The sequence below is a fragment of the Pseudorca crassidens genome, chromosome 12 (assembly GCF_039906515.1).
Source record: "Pseudorca crassidens isolate mPseCra1 chromosome 12, mPseCra1.hap1, whole genome shotgun sequence".
NCBI classification, from domain to species: Eukaryota; Metazoa; Chordata; class Mammalia; order Artiodactyla; family Delphinidae; genus Pseudorca; species Pseudorca crassidens.
The window spans coordinates 60,903,745-60,931,362 of NC_090307.1; the positions used below are offsets into that span (position 1 = coordinate 60,903,745).

The following is a 27,618-nucleotide window of genomic DNA, read 5'->3' on the forward strand; positions in this document are numbered from 1 at the left end:
ATAGTCTCCTACCAGAAAAGGAGTAAAGATTTCTCTGGCCTGTGCCAGCCTGATCTGGTAGAGGACAGGGCTGCGGGGCCTTCTTTAGGGTAGGCTTGAGGCTGTTCAGTTTCAAGTTGCTGACTGCCTGCTGAAGGCTAAGATGTCGCTTTCCTAAAATAAGAATCCTGGATGCCATAGGTAAGCTGCTCATTCCTGGCTCTGCTGTCCTCAGAGAACTGATCATCCTGTCTACATAGGTCAGGTCCTTGTGGGTGCTTCAGCCCCACCCTACCCCCCAAACGTGATTTTCTTCCGCCTGCCTCTGAAATTGAATCCTAAATGGTATGGCACTGGGCTGGGGGCCGGGGGGGGGGGTTGGGGGGGATGGGCAGCCCCGTAGCTGGTCTGTTACCATCTTAGCCTTACCAGCTGCCCATGTGCTGGCCTTTTAGGGACATCAGGTCCTCTTGCTCTGCAGGATCTGTCCCCCACCTGTTCAGTAATGAATGAAACTGTAAAGCTTCCACTCCCTGGTGAGAGAAGAGGCTGGACAGGCCAGCACTCCTGGGAGAGGCATCACATCGACTGATAGTTGCATCAAAGGAATGAGAATCCCCTTTGCTTCCGAACAGATCTTTTTGGAGACCACAGGATAGAAGTGCCCTGAGAATATTGAAATGGAATGGGAAAGAGAAGCAGGGAGAGTCTGGAGGGACTAAGAATCATTTTTCCTGATTCAAGTTTTATTTCAGGCTGGCAGGCTTCTGCACACTCCTGACATCACACCAATTTACATACAGATTGTCCAAGACAAGAAAAGGTTCTACTAATGTTTTACATTCCACTTTTACGAAAAATCTCAGAGTTCCAGGCAAAAGACAGTCTTGTTGATCTGTAAGATTGCATTAAGAAACCACTCTATTGGTTATCTGATTTTTTTTTCCCTTGAAGCTCCACAATTGGTCTCCACAATTGAATTAGTGTCTGAACTTTCAAGGTCCCTAAAATGAGAATGGGAAGGACATGGCTCTTCTCCATCGCTGAGAATCCAGATTTCCTTCCGATTTTTCCTTGAGTCTAAAAGCACTCAAAATTTCCATATAGGGCTAAAGGCACTAGAATTTTCCATTCGTGGGTCCCATGCTTGAGCCACAGAGATTTGGGGATGAACTGGAGTGCAAAAAATCGTAGTAGTGTTGGCAGTTCTGAAACAGCTTGAAGAATTTGAGGGGAACTCTCTTGGGAACTGGGGTGGGGCTGTCTGAGTGAAGAGTAGCCTCTCCCAGTTAGAACAGATGTAAGGAGAGAGAGCAAGTCCAGGAACATCTGGAAAACCCTGGAAGTGCAGACTAGTCCCCGTGGGCCGAGAAGGTTGGCAGATCAGCAGCTATGGAGGCAGATGTCAAGGTTAGCTATCTGGGAACCTCTTCACAATCCTTGTTTACTCCCCCAGGGTCCATTTGTGCTGTTATTAAATGAAGACATACTTGTCCATGCCTGTCTAGAGTGTCCTTTCTAGCTAATGTCATTTAAAACTAAAAATAATTCTATACCCCTTAGAGTTCCTGAGATTTTTTTTTTTTCTGCCCAGCCCTCTTTCTTTCTTCTTCTGAGATTTTGGTCTTCTGAAATCATAGTGAATTTTGACCTTGTGATCTTTTTTGGCCTTGCTCTAAATGATTGGAGTTTCTGGGTTTTTAACTAATTAATTAATTAATTTTTAATCGAAGGGTAGTTGACATGCAATATTATATTTAGTTAATTCCCTGTGATCATTATAAATTAAGAAGAACCTTTAATTTAAGAGTTAAACACAATTGAGCCCTTACTTATATATTGTCTCAGTCCCTTTTGTTTCATTCAGTAGGCACTCAATAAATAATGTTTGCAGCTGATGCCGACCTAGTCACCTTGTCTCTTCCAAGGAATTGAAACACCCCTGAGAGCTGGGGCCATGTTGCTCGTGCAGTTATTGATCAGGACGTAAATGTTTGGTTGATTTCAGTGCAATGGAGAGGTGACCCTGTTTGATTAATCTCCTGGGATCAGCAGATGACTACTGTCAACGCCAAGAGGGCTAACAATTTTTTTCATTTGAACCAGGTGAATAAATTGCCCTGTTGCTTAGATGCAGAAGAAGGTTGAGTGGAAATCTGAATTTTCCCTGGTGACGTTCATAGCTTTATTGGGGCTGCTACATAGTTACTGGAAACAGGAAGGTGGCACATGGGTGAATCAGTGGGAGATTGATGGATCTGGCTCACTGAGGCTGTAGGGTTTGCAGTGGGGAGCGGCGCATCACAGTGGAGAAAAACCTTCATTTTCTGCAGAATGATTTAGGGCAAGAAGCAGAACCAGAGAACGTGTGTTAATCAGAATCCAAATCAGACCTACCAATTGTGCAGATGATTTAAGGGTTATTGTGGAAATTTACTTAAACCACCAACTCAGCATAAAACAGCATAAACAGGAGGCAAAGCTGGTGTTGCCATAGTGATAAAGTACACACAGGGCAATGAGCCTACAGTATATGTAAGGCAATCAAGTACATCTGGAATGCTGGTTTCAGAAATAGAAGAAGATGCTACAGGTTTGATTTTATGAGATCAAAGATCATTTCGAAGCCGAGGAACTGAAAGAATATTAAAGAACCCAGAAATGTTCATGTTTGAGGTGATGAGAGCTTCTTGTACGCTTAGAAGGAGGGAGTGAATGATAAGTGATCCTACAAAGAACAAAATAGTTTGTTGTCACTCTGAAGGGATGTCTTTTTCTTTTTTTTTGCTGTACGCGGGCCTCTCACTGCTGTGGCCTCTCCCATTGCGGAGCACAGGCTCCGGACACGCAGGCTCAGCAGCCATGGCTCACAGGCCCAGCCGCGGGGATCCTCCTAGACCGGGGCATGAACCCATGTCCCCTGCATCAGCAGGTGGACTCTCAACCACTGCGCCACCAGGGAAGCCCGGGATGTCTTTTTCTTTAGAGAAAATTGGATCACTTATAGGCAGTTGATCTAGTTAATAATCTGAATTTTATCCGCTCCAACCAAATCATCTGGGTGAACATTTCTTGCCTTTCCTGCCTAATGTGAAACACTAGTTCAGTGTACCTCTCCTTTTTCATAAAGAAATTGTCAGCTGCTAGTGACAAGCAGCTAATGAGTTTGACACGGGATCAGTATTGCCATCAGTCTTTAGCACAGACATGTATTTATCCCATGATGTGGCTTCCTAAAGCATGGACTTAAAGAGTTGTTTTCTACTCCAGGGACATATAAATAAACTTCATTCTAACCACTATTCTTAGAAGATTCATCAAATTTTTAAGAGAGATGATCAGTCTTTAACTGTTTTTACACATCAGGATGAGCCTGGAGTTGAGGATTTGACTCTGACCCATACTTGGCCCTCCTTCACCAACGTACGATATTACAATAGGATTCAACCGGTGGCTTTTTCTTTCTGTTTTACAATTTGAGGTTGATGTTAACGTTGAGAATTGTCAGGAAGCTTATCTTCAAAATCACTTGTGGCTTAACTCTGATAATTTTTCAATTTGGGGAGCTGGTTTGATTTTGCTTGAAAAATACCTCCACATTTAGATACTTACAGTATTTTAAACTGTAATTTTAAGGTAACAGTAGACAAAATTTGGGACTTCTAAGAGAAAAAAAAAGTTAGTCATGATCTTACCACCTTAATGAAATCACTGTAGTCATTTGTATATTTCCATTCTGGTTTTTAAAGGAGGATGGTTTATTTCATAGTCTCTGCTCTTTGGGTTTATTTGTTCTCAGTGTACCTGTACAACATTCAGTGACTGGGTGTCAGGTGCAGAGATGACCCTGGCCCTGCGGATTATCTGTGACCATCCCTTCACGTATGGCATGGGGGTGACTGGCGTGGGGTTTAGGGTCAGGAATTGGCACAGGGGAGAGGCCTGAAATTTATTCTTATGCCCACCGAGGAGGGTGCCAAAGCCTCAGGACCACCAGGGACAGTTGGGCCTCCCCCAGGATGTGGTCACTCGGTGGCAGAGGCTCCGGAAGATGGTGCATCCTGGGGCGGAGCTCTCTAGAAATTTCTGCTGAAAGTCATCTTGACTCGTAAGATTTTCCCTGTATGTCTGAAAAGTTACCTGTGTATCGATACTTGCTGTGCAGGTGTTTTTACCCACACCTTGGAGCTGCAAAACCTAATTGGCTGAACCAGGCCCCACCAGCCAACAAAGGCGCCACATAGAATGTAATATTTTCCAGAAGAAGTCTGGCTTCGCTTTTGAAGTCACACCCGTGTGTGAATCGGTGCCTCTGGTGGCCTCTCATGTCTGCATTCTCATCCTGAAATAGGAGTGGAGGCACCTAGGACTCTGTTGGAGCTTCCCACCGCCTCTGTCTCTCTCTGAAGTTCTCTTTCATTTGCATCCCAGTGACCTTGCACAGAAAGTATGGGTTGGGGATGAGGGGATCCCTAATCACCGTAAGATTAGGGGTCCTGAGAGGGTTTTGCGCAGGGGCTGGGAAGCAGTGGAGGACATACGGGTGGGTGGGGGGATGGAGCATTGCAGCCCAGGCAGACGTGGACCAGCATTGGGAAGGACACACTGAAATATGCTCTTGTCCACCACGAGTACTTTCTGGAAAGGCTTTGACTGTCCCTCCCCCACAGTACAGAGACCCCTCTTGGAAAGATCTCTGTGCTTCCCTGACAGACTCTCCACATGCTGCTGAATTAGGGAGCAGGAAGTAGTTTGAGATGGCCTGGCCTTCTTAGAGTCAACCTTTATTCTTAAAGTCCCATCCCTTTACTTTGACGAGCATCGTAAAATGCAGACCAGAGATCTTCAAGATGGTGGAGCAGTACGATGTGGAGATCACCTTCCTGCCCACAGATACACCAGAAATACATCTACATGTGGAACACCTCCTACAGAACACCTACTGAACGCTGGCAGAAGACCTCAGACTTCCCAAAAGGCAAGAAACTCCTCACCTACCTGGGTGGGGCAAAAGAAAAAAGAATAAACAGAGACAAAGAATTGGAACGGGACCTGCACCAGTGGGAGGGAGCTGTGAAGGAGGAAAGGCTTCCACACGCTAGGAAGCCCCTTCGCGGCGGGTGGCGGAGGTGGCGATGCTTCAGAGCCACGGAGGAAAGCACAGCAACAGGGGTGCAGGGGACAAAGTGGAGAGATTCCCGCACAGAGGATCGGTGCCGACCAGCACTCACCAGCCTGAGAGGCTTGTCTGCTCACCCGCCGGGGCGGGCGGGGTTGGGAGCTGAGGCTCGGGCTTCGGAGGTCAGATCCCAGGGAGAGGACTGGGGTTGGCTGCGTGAACACAGCCTGAAGGGGGCTAGTGTGCCACAGCTAGCCAGGAGGGAGTTCGGGAAAAAGTCTGGACCTGCCTAAGAGGCAAGAGACCATTGTTTCAGGGTGCGCAAGGAGAGGGGATTCAGAGCACCACCTAAACAAGCTTCAGAGACGGGCGTGAGCCGCAGCTATCATCTCAGACCCCAGAGGCAGGAACAGACCACTACTGCTGCTGCCGCTGTCACCAAGAATCCTGTGTGCAAGCACAGGTCATTACCCACACCCCTCCAGGAGCCTGTGCAGCCCGCCACTGCCAGGGTCCTGTGATCCAGGACAACTTCCCCGGGAGAACGCATGGCGCGCCTCAGGCTGTTGCAATGTCATGCTGGCCTCTGCCACCGCAGGCTCGCCCCACATTCCGTACCCCTCCCTCCCCCAGCCGTGAGTGAGCAAGAAGCCCTAATAAGCTGCTGCTTTAACCCCCATCTGTCTGGGCGGGAACAGATGCCTGAGGGAGACCTACACGGAGAGGTGGGGGCAAATCCAAAGCTGAACCCCGGGAGCTGTGCGAACAAAGAAGAGAAAGGGAACTCTCTCCCAGCAGCCTCAGGAACCGCGGATTAAATGCCCGCAATCGGCTTGATAAACCCTGCATCTGTGGAATACCTGAATAGACAACGAATGTTCCCAGAATTGAGGCGGTGGACTTTAGGAGCAACTGTTAACTTGGGGTTTGCTTTCTGCATTTGATTATTTTTGGTTTTATGTTTATCTTAGTTTTTAGTGCTTGTGTTCATTGGTGGGTTTGTTTATTCATTTGTTTGCTCTCTTCCTTTTTTCTTTTTGTCTTTTTGTGAGTGTGTGTGTGTGTATGTTTCTTTGAGTGATTTTTTCTGTTTAGTTTTGCTTTTACCATTTGTCTTGGGGTTCTGTCCGTTTTTTGTTTTTCTTTTTATGAGTGTGTGAGTGTATGTGTCTTTGTGTGATTTGGTCGGTGTAGTTTTGCTTTTACCATTTGTTTTGGGGTTCTGTCTTTTCTTTTTTTTGTTCTTTTGTTTTTCTTCCTTTTCTTCCGTGCCTTGTGGCTGGCAGGGTCTTGCTGCTGTGGCCACGTGTTGCGCCTGAGCCTCCAAGGTGGGATAGCCGAGTCTAGGACATTGCACCACCAGAGACCTCCCAGCCCCACATAATATTAATTGGTGAGAGCTCTCCCAGAGATCTCCATCTCAAAACTAAGACCCAGCTCCACCCAACAGCCAGGAAGCTCCAGTGCTGGATGCCCCATGCCAAACAACTAGCAAGACAGGAGCACAACCCCACCCATTAGCAGAGAGGCTAAAATAAAAACAAAAATAAACAAATGGGACCTAATGAAACTTAAAAGCTTTTGCATAGCAAAGGAAACCATAAACAAGATGAAAAGACAGCCCTCAGAATGGGAGAAAGTATTTGCAAACGAAGCAACTGACAAAGGATTAAGTGCCAAAATATACAAGCAGCTCATGCAACTCAATATCAATAAAACAAACAACGCCACCTAGAGGGGTGGGATAGGGAGGGTGGGAGGGAGGTGCAAGAGGGAGGAGATATGGGACTGTATGTATACGTATAGCTGATTCACTTTGTTATATAGCAGAAACTAACACACCATTGTAAAGCAATTGTACTCCAATAAAGATGTTTAAAAAAAAAAATCCAGTCGAAAAATGGGTCTAAGACTTAAACAGACATTTCTCCAAAGAAGATATACAGGTTGCCAACAAGCACATGAAAAGATGCTCAACATCACTAATCATTAGAGAAATGCAAATCAAAACTACAGTGAGGTATCACCTCACACCGGTCAGAATGGCCATCATCAAAATATCTACAAACAATAAATGCTGAAGAGGGTGTGGAGAAAAGGGAACCCTCTTGCACTGTTGGTGGGAATGTAAATTGATACAGCCACTATGGAGAACAGTATGGAGGTTCCTTAAAAAAACTAAGAATAGAACTACCGTACGACCCAGCAATCCCATTACTGGGCACATACACTGAGAAAACCGTAATTCAAAAAGAGTCATGTACCCCAATGTTCATTGCAGCTCTATTTACAATAGCCAGGACATGGAAGCAACCTAAGTGTCCATTGACAGATGAATAGATGAAGAAGATGTGGCACACATATACAATGGAGTATTACTCAGCCATAAAAAGAAATGAAATTGAGTTATTTGTAGTGAGGTGGATGGACCTGGAGTCTGTCATACAGAGTGAAGTAAGTCAGAAAGAGAAAAACAAATACCGTATGCTAACACATACATATGGAATCTAAAAAAAAAAAAAAAAAAGGTTCTGATGAACCTATGGGCAGGACAGGAATAAAGACTTCCCTCATGGTCCAGTGGTTAAGAATCTGCCTTCCAATGCAGGGGATGTGGGTTCCATTCCTGTCGGGGAACTAAGGTCCCACATGCTGCGGGACAACTAAGCTCGCACGCTGCAACTAGAGAAGGCCATGCGCCCCAATGAAGACGCAGCGCAGCCAAAAAAAACAAGAACAGGATTCTTTCTTGAAGGCCGCTAAGTGAACTCAGTGCTGGAGCCCCTGGGGACGCGCTCGGGAATGTGCTGGGTGATGGAGTATGAGGTGCCAGCCACTGGCCAAGCCTGTGGGCTCTTGTGCTGTGGTTATGGAGGGGATGCCCTGGGCCCTTTCTAAAGTCCCACGTGTGCTTTGATGAAACGGGGACACGGGCAAAGGAAGAAAGATTGTATGTCATGGAAAGCAGCAGGTTTGGACCCGGGCCAGGGGTCATGTTTGTGTTTGCTTCTTGTCGCTCAGAGGAGGGGCATTTTGGTGGGAGGAAAGTCTCCTTCCGACCCCAGGAGCCACCCTATCACATCAGGGGTGGCCACAGAGGCACAGAAGGCCTTTGCCTGGGGTCAAAGGCTGGGGTGCCAAGTAGCAGGAGAAGGAGGAAGGGCCACCTGTTCTCCCTTCCCTTCCCTCGAGGTGCTCTGGTGGGATCCTTCCTCCCTTCTTGTAAGGGGACTCCTGTTAGGGATGCCACCTGTGTTTCAGACGCACAGAGTAAGGCCCTTCTGCAGCCATCAGATTCCCACAGACTTGACCCAAAGTAACAGCTCTAAAGCCTTGGGGACTGCTTGCTGATTTCCTTTGGTTTGGGTTCTGGGTCTCAGAAAGGCCCGTGTGCAGGGCAGAGCTTTGGTCCTCTCTCCAGGTACCGGAGTGCGCGGCAGGGATGGGCTCCGGAGCATCCCTCCCTCTTTGGCCTCGTCCTCCTTCCTCCCGTCCTGGGCTGGCTTCCCAGAGGGCTGGGAAGAGAGTGTGGTTGTCCTGGCTTCTCCCCCTTTCCCTCCCTGCCCACTCCCAGGAGGGAGCTGCTGGTGGCTTCTGGGGCCAGGATTTATGGGAGGCCAAGGTGACCCGCCCGTCTGCACTCATGCGGCCAAGTGGAACCCGGCGTCTCTTTCACGTCTGGCCTGCTTTCCTGGCTGGGGCCCAGGACGTGGTTTCTTAGTGTTTCCACATGTGAGAGGCTGGGCTGGAGCCTCTGACATTGTTCTTACCATCAGCACCTCTTTGATCAGAAGAAGTGCAGAGAGGGAGGTTCTGTATTTACACAAAAAGCAAAAGGGAATTTAAAATAGTATGTTTGAGTAGGTGCCTTGGAAGTGAAATTCACAGCTGAACAGGGCCTCTGGCATGTTCTGAAGCTACCCAACCATGTCAGTCAGTGGATGTGCAGGGATCACTGTTCTGACAGCAGGATCTTGTATGGGGATTTTATAGTTTTAATGGGGATTTTATAGTTTTAAGGTAAGTTTGGAAAGGAAAATTTGGAAAACTTGAAGCAATGGGGAAGCCATTTTTATTTGTAGGTTGAAGAATCAAAATCGTCCTCAGTTTTCAAGTCCTTGCTTAAATGTCACCTCTTCCCTGAAGCCTCCCTGGATTCTCCCTGACTAGCACTAATATCCCCCTGCTTGATGATTTTCTAGTGCCCAGAATATATGACCTTTATACATTGCAGCACTTACTGTTATTTGTTTAAGTGACTTTGTCCTCCGTTTATCTGTAAACTCTTTGAAGGCATAACCTCCCTTTTTCCATTCTGTTTCCCTGGAGCATAATTACATCCTCAATAATAAAGATTTATTCAATGGAATCAAAATATATCAGATAGCATTTCTCTTTCTGTGTATGGGAAAAATGTAGTTTTCCTGAGTAAATTTAGAAGATAGCTGTTTCAATGAAAAAACTTAAGGCTTAATTAGAAAACTTATTTTCAAAGAGGGTTTGCATCAAGCTTGGACACTGGGCGTATATAACTATACATCTATTTCACTGTAAGCCTTTTGTGAGAAGACGGTCATCGTTAACCATGTGACTAGCGCGTGTGGCGGAATGTCTGGGAAGTGGGAGGTTCAGGAATGCCGCAGCGATGAATACATTGAGAACATTTCTGGTTTCAATTTGGTTTACCTACTCTCGGTCTGGAAGATCTGGAACGCTGCCCTGGACTTTTGGCTCTGCGTGAATTGGCTGTGAGGAAGAGGAGGAATTCTGAGCTTCAGGGGCTGGGATCATGAGAAGTAAGTGGACAGGAATCTTCTCTAAGACGAAGCCATTGAGTCTGCCTTGCTGATGACAGCCCAGGGTTGGAACTATTCTTCCATCATTCATAAAAAAGGTTTTATTTTCACATGCAACTTGCTCATAACATGGCTCGAAGCCCTGAAACAAACAAACCAAAAAAACCCCCCCAAAAAAACCACAAAAATTTTCTGGAAGGGATTACTTAACAGTTCCCATTTCATAGACAGTTGAATAAAACAATGTTGTCTTTCCTTCCCTGAGGGAACTGGGGGTGGGGGACAGTGAGCTTGAATCTCTGAAGGTATCACCGTCAAGGAAGTCTGAGGCTTGTAACTTTCCCTTCCTTCTCCTCATCACCTCCACTTCTGTTCTTCTCATTTAATATTTATTCCACTAGAATAGTACTTTTTTAAAGTGTATTTTTCTCCCTTGCTTTCACTCTGACTTGACACATTTTGGAACTTCTGTTTAATGTGTTCATGAAGTTAGCTTGAGTACGAGTCCTTGGTCTAAGATGTAACATCCAGGCTGAGTGAACAGATTGGCTAAGAATTGTGTCTGGAGAGTTGGTGGTGCTTTGCTTTTGATTCTCAGGCTCTTATACAAGAAAACAAGTCCTTTTCACTGGCTCCAGCCCTGACACAGACCTTCCCCCTTTCTCCTCTGTATAGCACGGTGGCCTTCAGAGTCAACAGGGCAGGGTGGGCAAGGCGAGAGGTGGCCCCCTTCCCAGCAGGAAGGTCAGTTCTCCCCGACAAGGATCACACACTATGGATAATGACCACCAGACCCCTTCAACTTCAGACACACTTGCTCACCTCCTAAGTTATTTCAGTTTGGTCTCGTTCAAATGAGTTTGTCACATTGAAATGGATTAAGGAGAGAGGGGTGCCCACAAGTGGTAAATGAGGAGGAGAAGCCAGATGAGGATTAAAAATATATCTTGAGGGCATTATGCTAAGTGAAATAAGTCAGACAGAGAAAGATAAATACTGAATGATATGGCTTATTGTGGAATCTAAAAAAGTATGACAAACTAGTGAACATAACATAAAAGAAGCAGACTCGGGCTTCCCTGGTGGCGCAGTGGTTGAGAGTCCGCCTGCCGATGCAGGGGACACAGGTTCGTGCCCCGGTCCGGGAGGATCCCACATGCCGCGGAGCGGCTGGGCCCGTGAGCCATGGCCGCTGGGCCTGCGCATCCGGAGCCTGTGCTCCGCAACGGGAGAGGCCACAACAGTGAGAAGCCCGTGTACCGCAACAAAACAAAACAAAACAAAATTTTATAAAAATAAAAAATTTTAAAAATTGAATCTTTTAACCCATAAAAATATGTGTCTTGAATGATGAGGTGACCTGATCAAATAGCACGTGTTTGTAGTCAGGATATTATTGAGAACAACCTCAAGACGTTTTACTAGGGTGTTTCTGAATCTTTTGGTCAGGAATTGAAAGCACTCACTTCATATTTTCACTGCTCATAATAACACAGCTAAAACGGGCTCTTCATAGTAAAATATTATGTTGTTAGAAGCAAACCCAATATAAAGTGCTGTGAAAGAAAAAGGAAATGATGATCTGTATTTGACTGTTGACCTACAGAATACCTGGAGGTAAAAACAAAACAAAACAAGCTAAAAGTAATTGCTCTGTCATGATTTGAAAATGCTGTCTTTTCAAGTTGATATGTATGGACTTATAAAGGATGTCTTCCAACTGTTGGTCAGCCTATAGGGTGTACCCTAATCGAAGCCATCTTTAACATACCAGTAAAGAGTAGAAGATGTATATTTGGGGAAAATAAGGTCCCAGACTCCTAGGAAGTACAATGGCTCTTTAATTTAGGGAGATAGGCACAGGATAAGGTATTGCTAATATAGATAGTGTGTCATCATTGTTCCTCCCCCAATATTCATTCTTCCTTTCTTTCTCCCTCCCTCCCTCCCTCCCTCCCTCCCTCCCTCCCTCCCTCCCTCCCTCCCTCTCTCTCTCCCTCCCTCCCTCTCTCCCTCCCTCCCTCCTTTCCTCCCTCTTTCTCTCTCTTTCTTATATTGGAGTATAGTTGATTTCCAATGTTGTGTTAATTTCAGGTGCATAGCAAAGTGATTCTGTCACACATATACATAAATCCATTCTTTTTCAGATTCTTTTCCCATATAGGTTGTTACAGAATATTGAGTAGAGTTTCCTGTGCTATACAGTAGGTCCTTGTTGATTATCTATTTTATATTTAGAAGTATGTATATGTTATCATTGTTTTTCAAGTCAAGATCCCAGTAGGTACCAACTATTTTTTACACCACAGCAAAATTAACAAAGAAAGCCTTTCTTATAAATGGCCGACAGCAGAAACTGCTTTTATGGAGAGAGACACCTAGGTAGCCTCTTCAGTAATTAGGGAAGAGCTTGGTTACCTGGTGTGTAAAGAGAGGTCATCTTCATAAAGGAACATAACTTGGGAAATTCATCATTGGTGGTTCACTGAATAATCTTGCTCCAAGATTTTCCATGAAGGAAGTAGTATCTTGATGACTGCAGTGTGTGGTGGTTTGTTATGGTCATGATGGGGCAAGTATTGGAGATCATAGGGTCGTTGAAAACCATTGCTTTAAGGCACTGGTTTTCCAAATTCTCCTCTGCTGGTTCTCAGAAGTTTTACAAGCACCTACATTACTAAAGGCTAAAAAGAAAACAAAACAAAACAAAAACTTGAGAGAAAAAAATCCAAAAGAAATCCCAAATCCTTATATCCCATACCTACTATCTTTCAAAACCAAATAATAAGAACCTCAGTTCTGCAACATCTTTCATCATTCTTCTTTTCATAGTTTGGTGTCGCTTTTGATTTGAGTTCAAAACTAAATGTTAGTGCCAGCTTAAATACACACACACACACACACACACACACACACACACCTGGAACTGTTCTTTTGAATCATCTTAAAAAAAGAAAAACTTAAAAAAAAAAACTCTTCAAACTGTATGATCGGACTTCACCCCTGTGACATTTAGGATGTATGTTATAAAAAAATACAGGAGCTGGCAAACCAGCTCCAGAGCCCTTGTTAAGCTTTTTCCATTCTTCAAAGGCAATAGAAGTGATTGCATTAAATCCTTGCCTGGCAATTTTGTGTGGGACTGGGTATTGAAATGCAGCAAAGCAAATAATGAAGGCATATGTTTACCTATAATTCTTTTTACCTTGGGAGAAGGATTAAATAGGAACAGTTTGGTTGTTGTCAAATTCTTAGCAGTTGCTTTCAAGCATGAAACAGTCCCTGGGCTCTCGGAGGATTTACTTAGCAGTTTGAATAGAGAGGTCTTTACTGCTAATGGAACTGAGATGGCAGGCTTAAGCAATGGGGTGCTTTATAGCCTCTTTAGCCACTTGAGAAGATGTAACATCAAACAGCTGAAACCAGCTCAGTCTCCATTGGTGTTTAGGAAGTTGTGCAAAATTGGTGAATAAATAATTCAGGGTTCGACGAGTGTCTGGATGCCAAAAGTGTTGAGAGTCTCTGAAAGCCCGATTCACGGAAGGTTTCTTTCTGGGAGGAACTCTGGAAGCGCCTACCTGAGCTTGGCCCCAGGGAACAGTTACAGATGATGACATTTTCTATGAAAGAAAGAGTTTTCGCTTGGGATTGACGGAGCTTTGTAAAGAAACATTTCACTGGGGACTCCAATCCTGGAAAAGTGTTATTCATTAAAAAAAAAAGAATATTTTATTTTCAGTACAGATGGTTGGCAATGACTGCTTGTGTATGGAGGCATGGATGTGTGTTTAAATGATAGGATAGGGGCTTCCCTGGTGGCGCAGCGGTTGGGAGTCTGCCTGCCGATGCAGGGGACGCGGGTTCGTGCCCCGGTCCGGGAGGATCCCACATGCCACGGAGCGGCTGGGCCCGTGAGCCATGGCCGCTGAGCCTGTGCATCTGGAGCCTCTGCTCCACAGCAGGAGAGGCCACAACAGTGAGAGGCCCGCGTACTGCAAAAATAAATAAATAAATAAAATATAGGATAGTGATGATTGCTTAGAGTCTTAAGTAACTTTAAGCTCTTTGCTATTTGATGGTTAGGATTTAAGAAAATACCTTTTGATGGGGTGGGAGAGAATGAGTCACAGTTTGGCTCACGGTAGCTGGTCGAAGCTTCTGCTTCACCCTGTAGTCGGTCTGTTCGTGATCATGATGGAGACATATCTGGAACGTGTTCTCTAGTGAGCAGGTGGAAAGCAGGTGTTGGGCACCGGCTGGATGGATGCATGGATGTTTGCAAACATCCTGACTCTCCTTCTTGGCAGAGTAAGTAGACCTGTGCTTCCACGTCCATTTGAACATAGGTGGGCACGTGACTTGCTTAGGCCAATTAAATGTGTCACTTCTGGGCAGAAGCATGAAGAGCCAGCGTATGCCTCACCACATCCCATGCCCCCTGCCAGAGCAAACTGCAATATTTTGGCCCCAGGTGAGCAGGACTTTAAAGAGCCCCCACTGACCTGCAGTGGGCATGGAGGATCTGTGAGAAATGATGCATTCCTTGGTGTTTTATGATTGTTACTGCAGCATAACTTGGTTGACCCTGACTAGTATAACTCTTGAGGTCCTAGATTCTTCTTGAGGAAAAGAACTGTGCTCAGGAGGCCTTATAGCTATTTCTTTACCTCGGGCGCAGCAGAGAAATTCCTGCACCAACCTGTTGAGTCCAAGGTCACACGGCTAATAATTGGTGAGCTGGGATTTCAACCCAGCCCCCAGAATCCTTGCTTTTAATTACTGTAATTTGTTAAATGAAGAAGAGAAGAGTATTCTTGAACTTATTAAATCATACTTGGACTGCATTTTCTGAAATATGTAGTTTATGGTTCTGTTTTTGGTTTAAGACTCCCCAGGTATGTACTGTATGTACTTTTAAAAATATATATTTTATTTATTATTTATTTATTTATTTTATTTATATTTTTTGGCTGCATCAGGTCTTAGTTGGGGCACGCAGGATCTTCGTTGAGGTGTGTGGGATCTTTCGTCGTGGCTCGCGGGCCTCGCTCTAGTTGCGGTGTGCACGTTTTTTCTCTCTAGTTGTGGCGTGCAGGCTCCAGGGCGCGTGGGCTCTGTAGCTATGGCACGTGGGCTTAGTTGCCCCACAGCATGTGGAATCTTAGTTCCCCGACCAGGGATCGAACCCGCGTCCCCAGCATTGGAAGGAGAATTCTTTACCACTGGACCACCGGGGAAGTCCCTGTGTATGTAGTTTTGCTTTATCTTTTAAGCTTCTTACCACCTCCACTCTCTCTCTCTTATGATGGTTGGGGTCAGGGCTCTCATATGAGGGGAATTGATACTGGGCTTCCTTTGGTCTATACTAGGCACTCTGGTTCATACTGGACTCCCTGTGGTCTATACCGGGCTCCCTGTGGTCTGTATTGGGCTCCCTGTGGTCTACACTGGGCCCCCTGTGGTCTATAGTGGGATCCCTATGGTCTGTACTAGGCCCCCTGTGGTCTATACTGGGACCCCTGTGGTCTGTGCTGGGCTCCCTATGGTCTGTGCTGGGCTCCCTAATTTATTGGTTTTGTCCTTTCGAAAGGAGCTGTTGATGCAGCTGTTTTCTGTAGGATGAAAACAATTGGAGGAAAAGACCAAGAGTGGTAGTGAACTTGGGACCATGCCTGAGATTTGTGAGTCTAGGTGAGGTGCTGTCAGGGGGACCCTGGAGGCACAAATGCAGCTGAGACAGGCCTGGCTGACACATCTGCTGGGGGCCGCACTGTGTCTGGGCCCCAGGTCAGGGTGGTGAGGGAGCGGCAAGCCCAAAGGTGGGCTGGCAGCCCTCATGCAGGTGTAGGGCTGGTGAGGGGCTGGGGCAGGGACAGGCCCCAGGCCAGCTGCAGCACTGAGTGAGACGGGGCCTCCGTGGTGGCTGAAGCAGCAAGCATGCTAGGCTCCTGGGCAAAGCTGCACCCTTTTCACCCAAGAGTCGAGAATCAAATGCTCGACTTGGCCAGTCTGTGTGTGTGTGTGTGTGTGTGTGTGTGTGTGTGTGTGTGTGTGTGTGTGTGTGTGTGTGTGTGTGTGTGTGTGTGTGTGTGCGCGCGCGCGCGTGCGTGCGTGTGCACGTGTGCGCGTCTGTGCATCTGTGTTGAGGGAGAGAAAGAAAACAAGAATGGGGCTGTTGAAACAAGCCAAAGTTTGGCCAAGTTCTCCTCCAAATCTTAAATCCCTCCAGGATACTTTTTCCAGGCCTAAGAGGAAAAATCATTTTCTAAAACTCTGTCTTCCTGATTTCTCTGTGATTCCGGGGGGTCACTTGTGGAGCATTTTCATCTCTAAATTCTCTGTATGTTAAACTTGCTTTAGTGCTATTTGAATTTCTGGAAATGATCATTTTTTCTATTTTCCTTTTTTGGTGTTAGGTCGTTTCTTGTTGGGATGATAGTTTACGGTTTAGTTCCTTAAAAATAGTTTTGCTTACAGTGTTAATTTCACCTTTATTTGAAAAATGTATGTTTGTTCTTAGTTGGAAATCACTTTCCGTTGTTAACCCTTTTTTCTGATTACGTGAGTCCTGCATCGTCATAGGATAAACCAGAAACTACCACAAGATATCAAAAAGAAAGTAAAACATAATCCAGTTACTTAAAGAAGTACTATTAACAAGTTTTTGTCTTTTTTTCCAGATTTCTGTGTATGTATATATGCTTTATACATGTGTACTTACACGCAAAATAGTGCATACGCTACATACGTAGTTTTTACAGCTTGCTTTGTTCAGTGACCAAGATCAGCATTATTTTTCCAGGCTGAAAAATAATCCTGGAAAACATGATTTTGAATAGCCGCCTACGATTTTAATACTATTCCGTAATTTATATGTTCTTACTTTTTGCAGTGTTCGCCATTTGGGTTGTTGGCAGTCTTTCACTATTAATGATGCTGTGTTGAGGGTCTTTGTTTCCATGTGAGTTGAGAGATGATGAAGGCCTAGAGTAAAAAAATAACTCCTGTTCCTAAGCTCCTCCCGTGACCGGCTATGTACCCAAGAGCAACCCAGTGAGGGGATTAGCATTGTTCCCCACAGAGAAACAGGCAGACCGACCCATCCGGTGCCCACAGCTGCAGGCCAGGGAGCTGGGATGTGAACCCAGTTCCTTGGGGATCCAGGCCCAGCTCTTCCCCACCTCTCATTCTGGCGTGGGGAGCGCTGAGACCAAATGATGAAAGAAGGACTCTTGGCTTATATGTGGAATCTAAAAAAAAAAGATGCAAATGAACTTATTTACAAAACAGAAATAGACCCACAGACATAGAAAACAAATTTATGGTTACCAGAGGGGAAAGTTTGGGGGGAGGATAAATTAGGAGGTTGGGATTATTAACATATACACGCTACCATATATAAAATAGACAACCAACAAGGACCTACTGTAGAGCACAAGGAACTATACTCAATAATTTGTAATAACCTATAAGGGAAAAGAATCTGAAAAAGTATATATGTATCTGTGTGTGTGTGTGTGTGTGTGTGTATATATATATATATATATATAACTGAATCACTGCTGTATACCTGAAACTAACACAATATTGTAAATCAATGTACTTCAATTAAAAAAATAAATTAATTTAAAAAAATGAAATAGAAAAGGAAATTGTGTGGGAAAAGCTATTATGATTAACAAGAACCTGCCCATGCTGATCAGACCTGAATATATGGGAAACTATCAAACAAACCCTCCTTCCCCAGCCTTGGCATTTTAGATGAAAAAAAGAAGGCCTGGAGTGGTTTGCCTGAGACCTCTGATTCTCTGTAGCTGTGAGTGCACCACAGCCCCGAGGTTGGTCCCCCATGTTCTTTCCTTCCACTGTGCCGGACTCTTCAGGCCTCCTTAAGACTAAAGGGTGAGGGTCCCAATTCTCTATTCATCAGGGGGGCAGATTACATCTGTAAAGGGGCTTCTCCCCACATTACCTAGTTTGAAATCAGTATCTTCCAAAGTCCAAGGGTGGCCGTCCTGCAGACGGCTGGATTGGAATTCCACCTCCACCTTTTCCCAGCCCCGTGGCCTGGGCAAGTCATTTCACTTCTCTGAGTCTCAGTTTCCTCTTCTGTAAAATGGAGACAGCAAGAGGGTCCGCCCCACGGGCTTGTTGTGAAGACAACACTAGCGACAGGGCAGCTGAGATCTTCAAGGACGTTGAAGGAATCATTTTTTCTTTGCCTCTAACAAAATATATAGAAACTGCAAGAACTTGAAATATACCTATAGCCGTCATTGAGAGTGTATATTTCAGAAGAGTATTAAGATAAAAGTGTTGGTGAAAAAAGCTTTTAGAAGGCTAAGAAAACTCCAAGTTCAAAGGCTTTTTTTAAGCCGACACTAGAATGTCATCTCAAATATGCTTCCTTTGTTTTCGGATATGAAAGTTGTTGGAAAAACACAAAACGAAACAAGCTCATCACATATCAATAAGCCAGAGTTCCTGATTTGGCTTCACCTACTAGTAATTTTCCAGCTCTTGGAAATTGAATGAACGCAGATAGATGTGTTTAAAACATCTAGTTTTAAAACATCTCGTTTCCCACACGATTTGATTCAGTTCGCTATTCTGGGCATGAAAATGAAGAAGGGATAAGGCCTAATCCTGGCCTGATGGTAACGTCACACTGCAAGGTACAAGAATAGGGAAGGAAGCTTCCGTTGTAACTGCTCCATGCCCTTCTGGAGTGGAAACACTGGGCCACAGCAAGGGGGTTGAGGCTCACCAAGATGCATGTGTTCTGTCTCTGTCAGTCAGTGGAGAAGTGGCAGTGATACCAGCGGTGGTGGGCGGTGTGTGACATTGGCAGTCACGGGCCTGGGTTTGAAACCCAAGCCTGCCGTATGCACCTAGAACAGGTCACCCCCATGTCTCCCAGCTTCTATTTTATGTACGAGAGAGAGTCCTTCCTCCTGTGAGGATTGAGTTAACATTTGTGAGCGCATGTGATGGAAGGAGGGCTCCCGGGATTCCCCGGATGTGCTTCACCTGGGAAAGGGGGCTGCATGGATCAATCATCAGGACTTCATTCTCCGCAACAGGATCATGTTCTAGGTTTCCTTTCAAACTAGGTAAATTTTGTTAAACTATGCAAGCAGATGATGTGAATATGAATTGGTGTGCCCTCTGTGAGACAAGCACTCACTTTAGAAACGTTTGTCCCCCCCCCCCCCGCCCCTCTTTTAAAAGGGCTTAACAATCCTTGGACCTTGGCAGGTCCATGGAGTGTAGGCCTGATGTACAGAGTTTAGGCAGCAAGAAGATTTCCATTTCACAATCTCATATGTAGGGACCGAAAAACTGCAGCTAGCAACCTGGAGGTCACGACCAGAAGAGCATGTGGGGGGAGATGTCATGGGGAATGGGAGGGAGCCTACACCTCGCCCCCTGGGCCCGTGATAAAGCTGGGGGCTTTTAACGGCCTGCTGGCCACGAACAGTAGTGTGGATAGCTGTGCCCCTGCCCGGGATCTGAGCCTGACCTGGGCTCCTCCAGATCCTGCTCTAGGTTGCTTGGATACAGCTGTGAGGTTTGGGACCGGCTCTGGTGCGCTATCCAGTCAGATCCCCTGGTGGGAATTGATGGTACTCAGCTGCCCCTCCCTTGGACACCTGACTCTGGCCTCCCCACCCTGTGTGGGCAGCTTAGTGTCCTTCCTGTCTGCAGGGGGAACTCCTGGGTCCCCTCCTCTTCTGGTGGCTCTGGGATGACTCACACTACAATCTGGGTGGAATTAGGAGTCCTCCTGGAAACTTTCTACCACCTCCTGACCCCATCGACCTGCACAGTCAGCCACTCAGTCCGCACTCGGGGCAGGGCCTGCTCCCTGCTCAGTTTTGTGGCCATCAAACATCATAGTCACTTGGAGCTTGAGACCTTGGCCTTTCCCTTGTCAGGGTCACAGCTCCCTCCCTCGAGGGCCTGGTGAAGCCCTGAAGCCGGACAGGGAAAGCGGTTTACTCTTCACTAACGAGGCTCACGTGTCCTGTCCTCGACCCCCTGGTCATCCTGTCCTTGGCCTCCCAGCCCCTGGGAGTGGGATCCTGTCTGCCCAGGGCTGGACTCCAGGCCTTGGGGTCCCCTAGGAGGGAGGCTTTGGGATACAGAACGCCCAGGGACCTGTGGTGATGCTCGGTTCATGCCAGCCAATGTTTAGGAAGCACCTCCTCCCTGCTGGGCCTGTGCTGGATCCTGAGGGAGGATGAGGCCCCTGGGTGGGTACCAGGCGCACAAGCCTTCCTGTGCGTGGGCTGGGCTTACCCTCAGTGCCCTTGGAAATGTTTCAGATGGGGGGATTTTGTGACAGGGAGTAGAACTGAACTTTAACCCAGTTATTTTCCCTCTAAAAGGAGTAGGAAGGAAACCAATAGTACAGCTTAGTTAGGAAGCAGGTTAGGGAGGGAACCCTGCTACAGTGAGCAGAATTCCATTTATTCCAAATCAGAGGCCCTTATTTGTGTAAATGGGAATCCCGTTGTGGGCAGCTCCCCTGCCTCCTCTATTTGAAAAGAAAAAAGCCAACTGGTTTTTTTCTAAAAGAATTTGCAATATTTTCCAATGGCCATATGGCAAGTATACTAAATATATTTCGTATTTATTTCAATAGCAATATAAAAAGTATGTATGTCAGAATACATGTTCTAAGAGCCACTATTAGGTTTCTGTATGCCAGGCTGGATTTTTTAAAGTATCTGAAGCATTCACTGCTTTTCACTTTAATATAAAAACATTAAAGTAATTCAGAAACAAAAAATGTTAAGTCATTTAATGATACTACTTAAAATTAATGCAACTGATTTAGTGTATTTCTGTTATCCCCTGGTGTCCTATTGTTGCACAGTAGTTATTATCTTTGAAATGAGAGTTGAAAAAGATAACATCGCTTTCTATCTGTGTCTTTCATAACATTGCAAATCTGGTGCAAAAACTTGTTTCTAAATCAGACATGTCTTATTCCATTTTATTTAATAGAATAACATATTTAAATCACTGTGATACGCCAGAACCATTAGTTGGCATTTTAAGAGTCATTTAAAGAATGTACTTTAATTTACATCAGAAGGAAAACTAAATTAGAATTCAGTTCCATCTTACTTCTGTTTTTTTTTACTATATTCAAAATGAAAACTTTTCTTATTTTAAATGCTAGTTTTGTCCATGACTGTTAATACAGTCGTTCAACAAATAATTGGGTGCCCACTCTGTGTCAGGCACTGTTCTAGATGCTAGCAGTGCGAAACAAAGCAAAGTTGACATGAAGCTCTGTCCTCAGGGAGTCCCCATTCTATTTATGGACACATGTGTGGGCCAGGCACCAGGCTGTGTGCTTTCCATGCAGGAACCATTTTAGCCCTTGTATCAGTCCAAAGAGGAAAGCACTATTATTGTTTCCGTTTATGGAATGAGGACACAGAGGCTTGATGTGGTTTGCAGTCTCCAGGCTCATAGGTGACAGGCTGGGTTTCCAGCCCGTTTCCATGTGCCCTCGTGCTGGTTTTGTGACCACTGTGCAGTGGGAGAGTCCTCAACTAGGTTAGCTTCAGGGAGGACCTGGAACCATCTAAATACGGTGTTAGGAACTAAGCTTAAAAAGAGTGGTGGGGGCTTCCTTGGTGGCGCAGTGGTTGAGAGTCCGCCTGCCGATGCAGGGGACACAGGTTCGTGCCCTGGTCTGGGAAGATCCCACATGCTGCGGAGCGGCTGGGCCCGTGAGCCATGGCCGCTGAGCCTGCGCGTCCGGAGCCTGTGCTCCGCAACGGGAGAGGCCACAACAGTGAGAGGCCCGCGTAACACACACACACAAAAGAGTGGTGGGCTGTGGACTCCAGGTGATGGTGATGTGTCAGTGCAGGTCATCAGTCGGCGGGATGGGGGTGGGTGTTGATCATGGGGTAGGCTGTCCATGTGTGGAGGCAGGGAAATCTCTGTACGTTTCCCTCAGTTTTGCTATGAACCTAAAACTACTCTAAAAATGAAAATTCTTTAAAAAAAAAAAAGAAGAAAGAAAGTATGGAAGCAGCCTCAGAGGAAGGCCATTGAGATGCTGAGGGCGCCAGCATCTTATAAAGGGGATTTTAAGGAATTACTGAATTAGGATCAATGGGAAGAAGGTTCCAGAAGGCAGGTTCCAGGTCAATATAAGAAGAGCTGTCACCTGCCCACGGAGGGATGGATGGCCTCATTAATGGAGACCCCAGGCCTGTGGGCATGGTCAGGACTCAAGTGTTAGATGCATTCTGGCCTCCTGGAGATGCTTTGATTCTTTAGGTTTAGGTGGGGCCTGATCCTCTGAATTTCCAGTCAACATAATAGATGATCCATTTGTGGGGTGGGAGTCGTGGTGGTGTGGCAGAGGTCACAGAGGTCCAAAAGCCCTTTTTTGAGGAGAGTACATGGATTGTATTAGAAACTGAAATGCCAACGTGGCTGAAACACAGAGAGTAAAGCGAGCATTGAATTAGGAAAACGTGGAGGAGTAGGTCGGGGTGTGTGTGCAGAAAGGGGAGGGTTTGCTGAACCCTGGGAAGGATCTTCCCTGTAACTGGAAATCTTTTAGCCTCAAGCAGCGCAGGGTAACAGGATTATATATGTGTGTGTGGAGTGTACACACACACACACACACATACACACACAGATACACACAGTATTTTTAAAGCTGACTCGGGCTGTGAAGAGGATGGATTTAAAAGTGTGGACGGAGAGGGGCAGGAGTAGATGGCTGCAGATGAGTCCATAGACTGGGGAAGCATCCCAGGTGAATGAAGATGGACAATGAGGAGGGTTTGGGAGCTAAAGTCAGGAGGACTTGACGATAGATTGGATAATGTGGGTGAGGGAAAGGGAAGAATTAAGGGGGGAGGTGGGGAGAATTAAGAGGGGAGGTTGGGAGAAAGGGGGTGGGATGAATTGGGAGATTGGGATTGATATATATACACTACTATATATAAAACAGATAACTAATGAGAACTGACTGTATAGCACAGGGAACTCTACTCAATGATCTGTGATGACCTAAATGGGAAGGAAATCCAAGAAAAGGGGGATATATGTATATGTATGGCTGATTCACTTTGCTGTACAGCAGAAACTAACACAACATTGTAAAGCAATTATACTCCAATTAAAAAAGGGTGGAGGTTAATGGCAGTTAGTCATGGAGGGAACCCTGGAGGAGGAGACCCAGGGTTGGGGTAGTGTTTTGAATGTAGGGGATCTGAGATGGCTAATGGGAGCTCAGAGGGGGAGGTTGGGCGACGGAGGCCCAGGGGCTGGAGAAAACTGGGGAGCGAGAATAGCCTTACCCAAGGTCCAGGGATAAAGAAAGGCAGAAGTGCCTGATGCTGCCTGCCTGGTGGGGGAGGAGTACCAGGGCGGAGAGAGTGAGTCAGGACAGGAGGGGAGATGAGGCATGAAGGGGATGGCCTTCGACTCCCTGGCTGGAGGTGGCCGGGTCTTCGGGGACAGCCCTTGAGGTGCAGCGTGGAGGCTGCAGATGCTGGAGGAGACAGGAACTGGGAGGACCCTAGGACCCTTTCTGAGAAATTGGGTTACGAAAAGGAGCAGAGAAGTAGGGCAATGGCTCAAAGGAGATGTGGAAGGGAGGTTTGAAAACAGTTTAAAACTTGGGAGAGACTTTTGGCCTCTTTGCTGATTTATTTGAGAATTGGAGGGGATGAATTAAAGAAAAGAAAATTTGGAGTAATGCTTTTAAAATTTCAACTTGGTTCCTTTAAAACGTTTTCCGTTGTGAACTCTGAAGCCATCTTTGAGGGGATGATGGATTTCTGTTGCCAGTCTCTTCACAGGTGAGCCCTGGATAAGGGACTTCCTTGAGACCACAGCTTTGTTTTTCTCCCCTAGAGATAAGATAAAGGCACCGTGAACACCACTCTCTGCCTTATTATCTAAGAAGGGGGGTGGTTCCAGATGCATATTGTAGTTTTAAGAGGTACCAGTGGATTTGTACCCGGACCCTGAGATCTGCTCACTTTACATCCTCTGAAAGTGAGACCCTACGGCCGGGATCTGATTTTCCTCTTTAATTGAGCATCACATTAAAATCTGGAGCCCCAGGGACTGCCATGCAGAACCATTTTCCCCTCCTCCTGATTTGTTTTTCTGGTCTGCAAATCTGTGTCCTGTTTCATTGAAAACAAATGGATCTCTTTAATTAAGAAGGTTTTAAAGTCATGAGATTGCAAAGTAATCTTGAATCCAATCCTCTGGAATTTTTAACCAAATCACCCAATATCTTTAAGCTCTAAGAATCTGTTCAGCTTTAAATTGAAACTGAATCCCACGAGAAAATGTTACCAGGTCTCATCAAAACCTGTGTTAATTTCCTTCTTTGTTTTCACTTTTCCTGTCTTAAATAATCAATCAGCTTGCTTTTTTATGGCAGTGAGTCTCAAGTTGGGTAACTGTGATAAGATATAATTCTTCCCATTAACTTGACTGTAATAACACTTTATATTCATAATGGCCAGGAGTTAAGTGACAGAGGGCTGACATTTTAATTTTGTAACACACCAGGGCATTCCTTGTGGAGCTCCTGAGGATGGTAGGGTCCAGTATGGGATTTAGATAATGGTCTGGAGAAACAGATCTGTTTCCTATGTAGATGGGTGGTTTTTCTAATACTGTCCCCGTCTCCCAAGTCTGCGCTTTTCCCTGCGATTGTTCTAATGCTATATATCCATCAGGGGTGAGGCAGTAACATTAGCTGTGGACCTTAATGGATTTTTTCCAACTTTACTGAGGTATAATTGACAAATAAAAATTGTGTATATTTAAGGTATTCTCATACATGTACATTTGGTATATGTATACATTGTGAAATAATTACCACAGTCAAGCTAATTATAACATGCCTATTACCTCACATAATTACCACTTATTTATTTGTTTATTGTGGTGAGAATATTTAAGATCTACTCTCTCAGGAAACTCCAAGTATACAATACAGTATTATTAACCATAGTCATCGTGCTGCAATATATCTCCAGAACTTACCCTGCATAACTGAGACTTTGGACCCTTTGACCCACATCTCCCCATTTTCCATCCCCTCCCATCCCTGCCCTGCATTCTTGCCCAGGCTCTAGAAACCACCATTCTACTCTCTGCTTCTACGAGTTCCACGTTTTTAGATTCCATATGTAAGTCAGACCGTGGAGTATTTGTCTTTCTGTGCTCAGCTTACTTCACTTAGCATAATGTGTTTTGGGTTCTGGACGTTAATGAAATTTGATTGTCAATATATCCTGTGCTGATTGTACTCACTCAAGTTAAACAAAATTGTAAGGTGCAGGTGGATAAAAACCCAAATGTCAAATGCTGGCTGACCAGTTTACAGTGAGAATGTGATATAGCGTTCTGTGATGGACACGTGGTACCCAGATCTAAATGGTCTCCGGGGAAGCCAGGTGAGAAGGTTGGGTGCCTATGGAATCAGCACAGGGGATGATGTCAGTGGCCACTTGTCATCCGCTGTTTGACATAGTGTATCCATTTCTATTGTAGCGACACACGTATGGCAAGAACCAGACCATGACATTTCTGTGGCTGTGCCGTTTTCCTAGCAGTGCTCTATTGGACATTTTGTATGCAAAGACATGAATGATATCCTCAGTTTATAGATGAAGAAAGTGAGCCTCAGAGAGGTTGTGTATTGGCCTAAAAGTTGCACAGATCATAAGGGTCGGAATTAGAATTGGAGCTCACATTTAATTCTAAAGGCTGTGTTTCTATTTACTGTGCCGTACCCCTGAGATGTGGGTGGCCCATAGGTCTTCAGTGACACAAATCATCTCTAAGAAACCTCAGTGCCTCAGCACCTGATGGCCTTTCCAGGAGCAGAGCATCTGGTTCACTTTGCTGAGGCCTTTTCTGAGCCTGGGCAGCTGAAAAAGGCTCCCAGCTGCCACTGGGGACCACTTCCGCTCTAATCAGGGATGTGTAAAATTCTAGCCATCACTGGGCCTGGAGTCTGGATAAAGCGAATATTACAGGTGATAAATGATCCCAGGCAATTTATCCAGATTTAGGGATGGTTTTGGGGAAGGAGTTGTAGAGAAGAACTGATGAAGGCGCGTTTTAATGGCCTCTCACCAAAGCTGTGTGCTGTTTACTGTTGGAATTAGTATGACTGATTCGTACAGTGCTCTGAAAAGCTGCGAAAACGGCTAGAAAACTTCTGTGATTGCCTCGGTGCCCTAAATAGCCTTATGTCAGCAACTAGCATTAGCAGTCTTTCGTTAATCCATCGGATTTCTGACGCCGCACATCCTAAAGCAGGAGAATCCTCAGGATTAGCCAGGGATGCATCACACGGCAGCTTGTCATTACAGTAGCGGTGTTGAGACAGCGCGTGGAAACAGAAGCGCCAGAGCGAGATGCTTCTCTCAAAGCAGTAGTGCTCCCCTTTCTTCATTCAGTCCAGGGATCCAGAGAACATGGGCACATTACTAAACAGCAGTCTCTATCATGGACTCTTACACTCTTCGGAGGCAACTGGGCTTTTTAGTTGTATTAATAAGACGTTGTATAAACAACATTCCAAGTGCCTCTTGGAAAGCGGACCGTCGCTGCTAAATTCCCAGTGGTTCAGAGTGGGCAACCGCTCCTTGCTGAAATGGCCTCTCCGTCTATTTTGTGAGCACGTGATCTATTCTGAGCCTCCGTCTCCACGTGCTTTGCCCTTCCTTTAATTCGTCTTGGGTCGATTCTGTATCAGAATCACCCAGCAAGTAGTCACGTCTTTTCTGGTTTCTTCAAGCCCCCAAATGCCTCCCTGTCCCGTGTTGCTGGTACCCTGCCCTGCCTTCTGTTCAATAACTTCCCCTCCCATCTGCCCTTCCCTCTGCTCAGAATTCTTCATATCCCATGTTGGTTCTTGCATCTCAGGCTTTATCAAGGCTGAACAGAGAGTGTGCGGGTGTTGGAGTTTGGCAGATGTGGTTTCAGATCTGACCTGCTCTATACATCATTCCGGCAGAGGAACCAGGCACCGCCCACGCATAACTCTGGATTCTCCCATCTTTCTCTCCGGAGACTCCTCCTGCATCTTTCCCATCTCAGTCAGTGACAGTGCCGTTTCAGGCCCCCCAAATCTTGGAGCACTCCTCGCTTCCTCTTTCCCTCTGCCCCACCTTCAACCTGTTAGCAAATGCTGTGGGTTCTACCTTCAGCATATGTCTGACCACCTTCCTTGCCATCATGCGGGACTTGGTTGGTGAGATCCTTCTCCGGGATTATTGCCTTACTAACTGGGCTTACCTGCTCCCCACATGGCCCCATGGTGGTCCACTCATACTTCCAAAGTGTGAACCAATCATGGAATCTTCGGTGGCTTTCTGTTTCATTGGGAAAAATCCAGAATCCTTGTCAAGGCCCCAGGTGCTGTGTGATCTGCTCCCCACACTTCTTTGGTTTCATCTCCTGCTCTTCTCTCGGTCCCTCCTCCCGACACAGGCCCCCCTGTCGTAACCACAGCTTCACACACTTCCTCCTGGGAGCCTGTTCTGGATGCTTCCTCTGCCTGGAATACATACCCCCAGTATTCCTCACAGCTTTTCTCAATTCCTTTAGATCAGATGCCACCCATATCAAAATACTCACCCTATTTATTTTATTTTTATTAAAGCCATTTTTAAAATGAAGTATAGTTGATTTACAGTGTTG

General features: G+C 45.7%; 1 protein-coding gene across 7 annotated transcripts in view; it reads left to right on the plus strand.

The window, feature by feature from the left end:
* Positions 1 to 27,618, plus strand: part of PTPRM (protein tyrosine phosphatase receptor type M) — a 754,490-nt gene that overhangs the window by 34,744 nt on the left and 692,128 nt on the right. Inside the window, exon 1 of one of the 7 annotated variants that reach the window (XM_067699677.1) lies at positions 9,871 to 9,894. The exons of the other annotated variants lie outside the window; for them this stretch is intronic. Within the exon in view, the coding sequence (XP_067555778.1) occupies positions 9,888 to 9,894 (7 nt within the window). The 5' untranslated portion in view covers positions 9,871 to 9,887. Of the gene's footprint in view, positions 1 to 9,870; positions 9,895 to 27,618 lie in introns of those variants that run through there. 7 annotated transcript variants of the gene reach the window in all.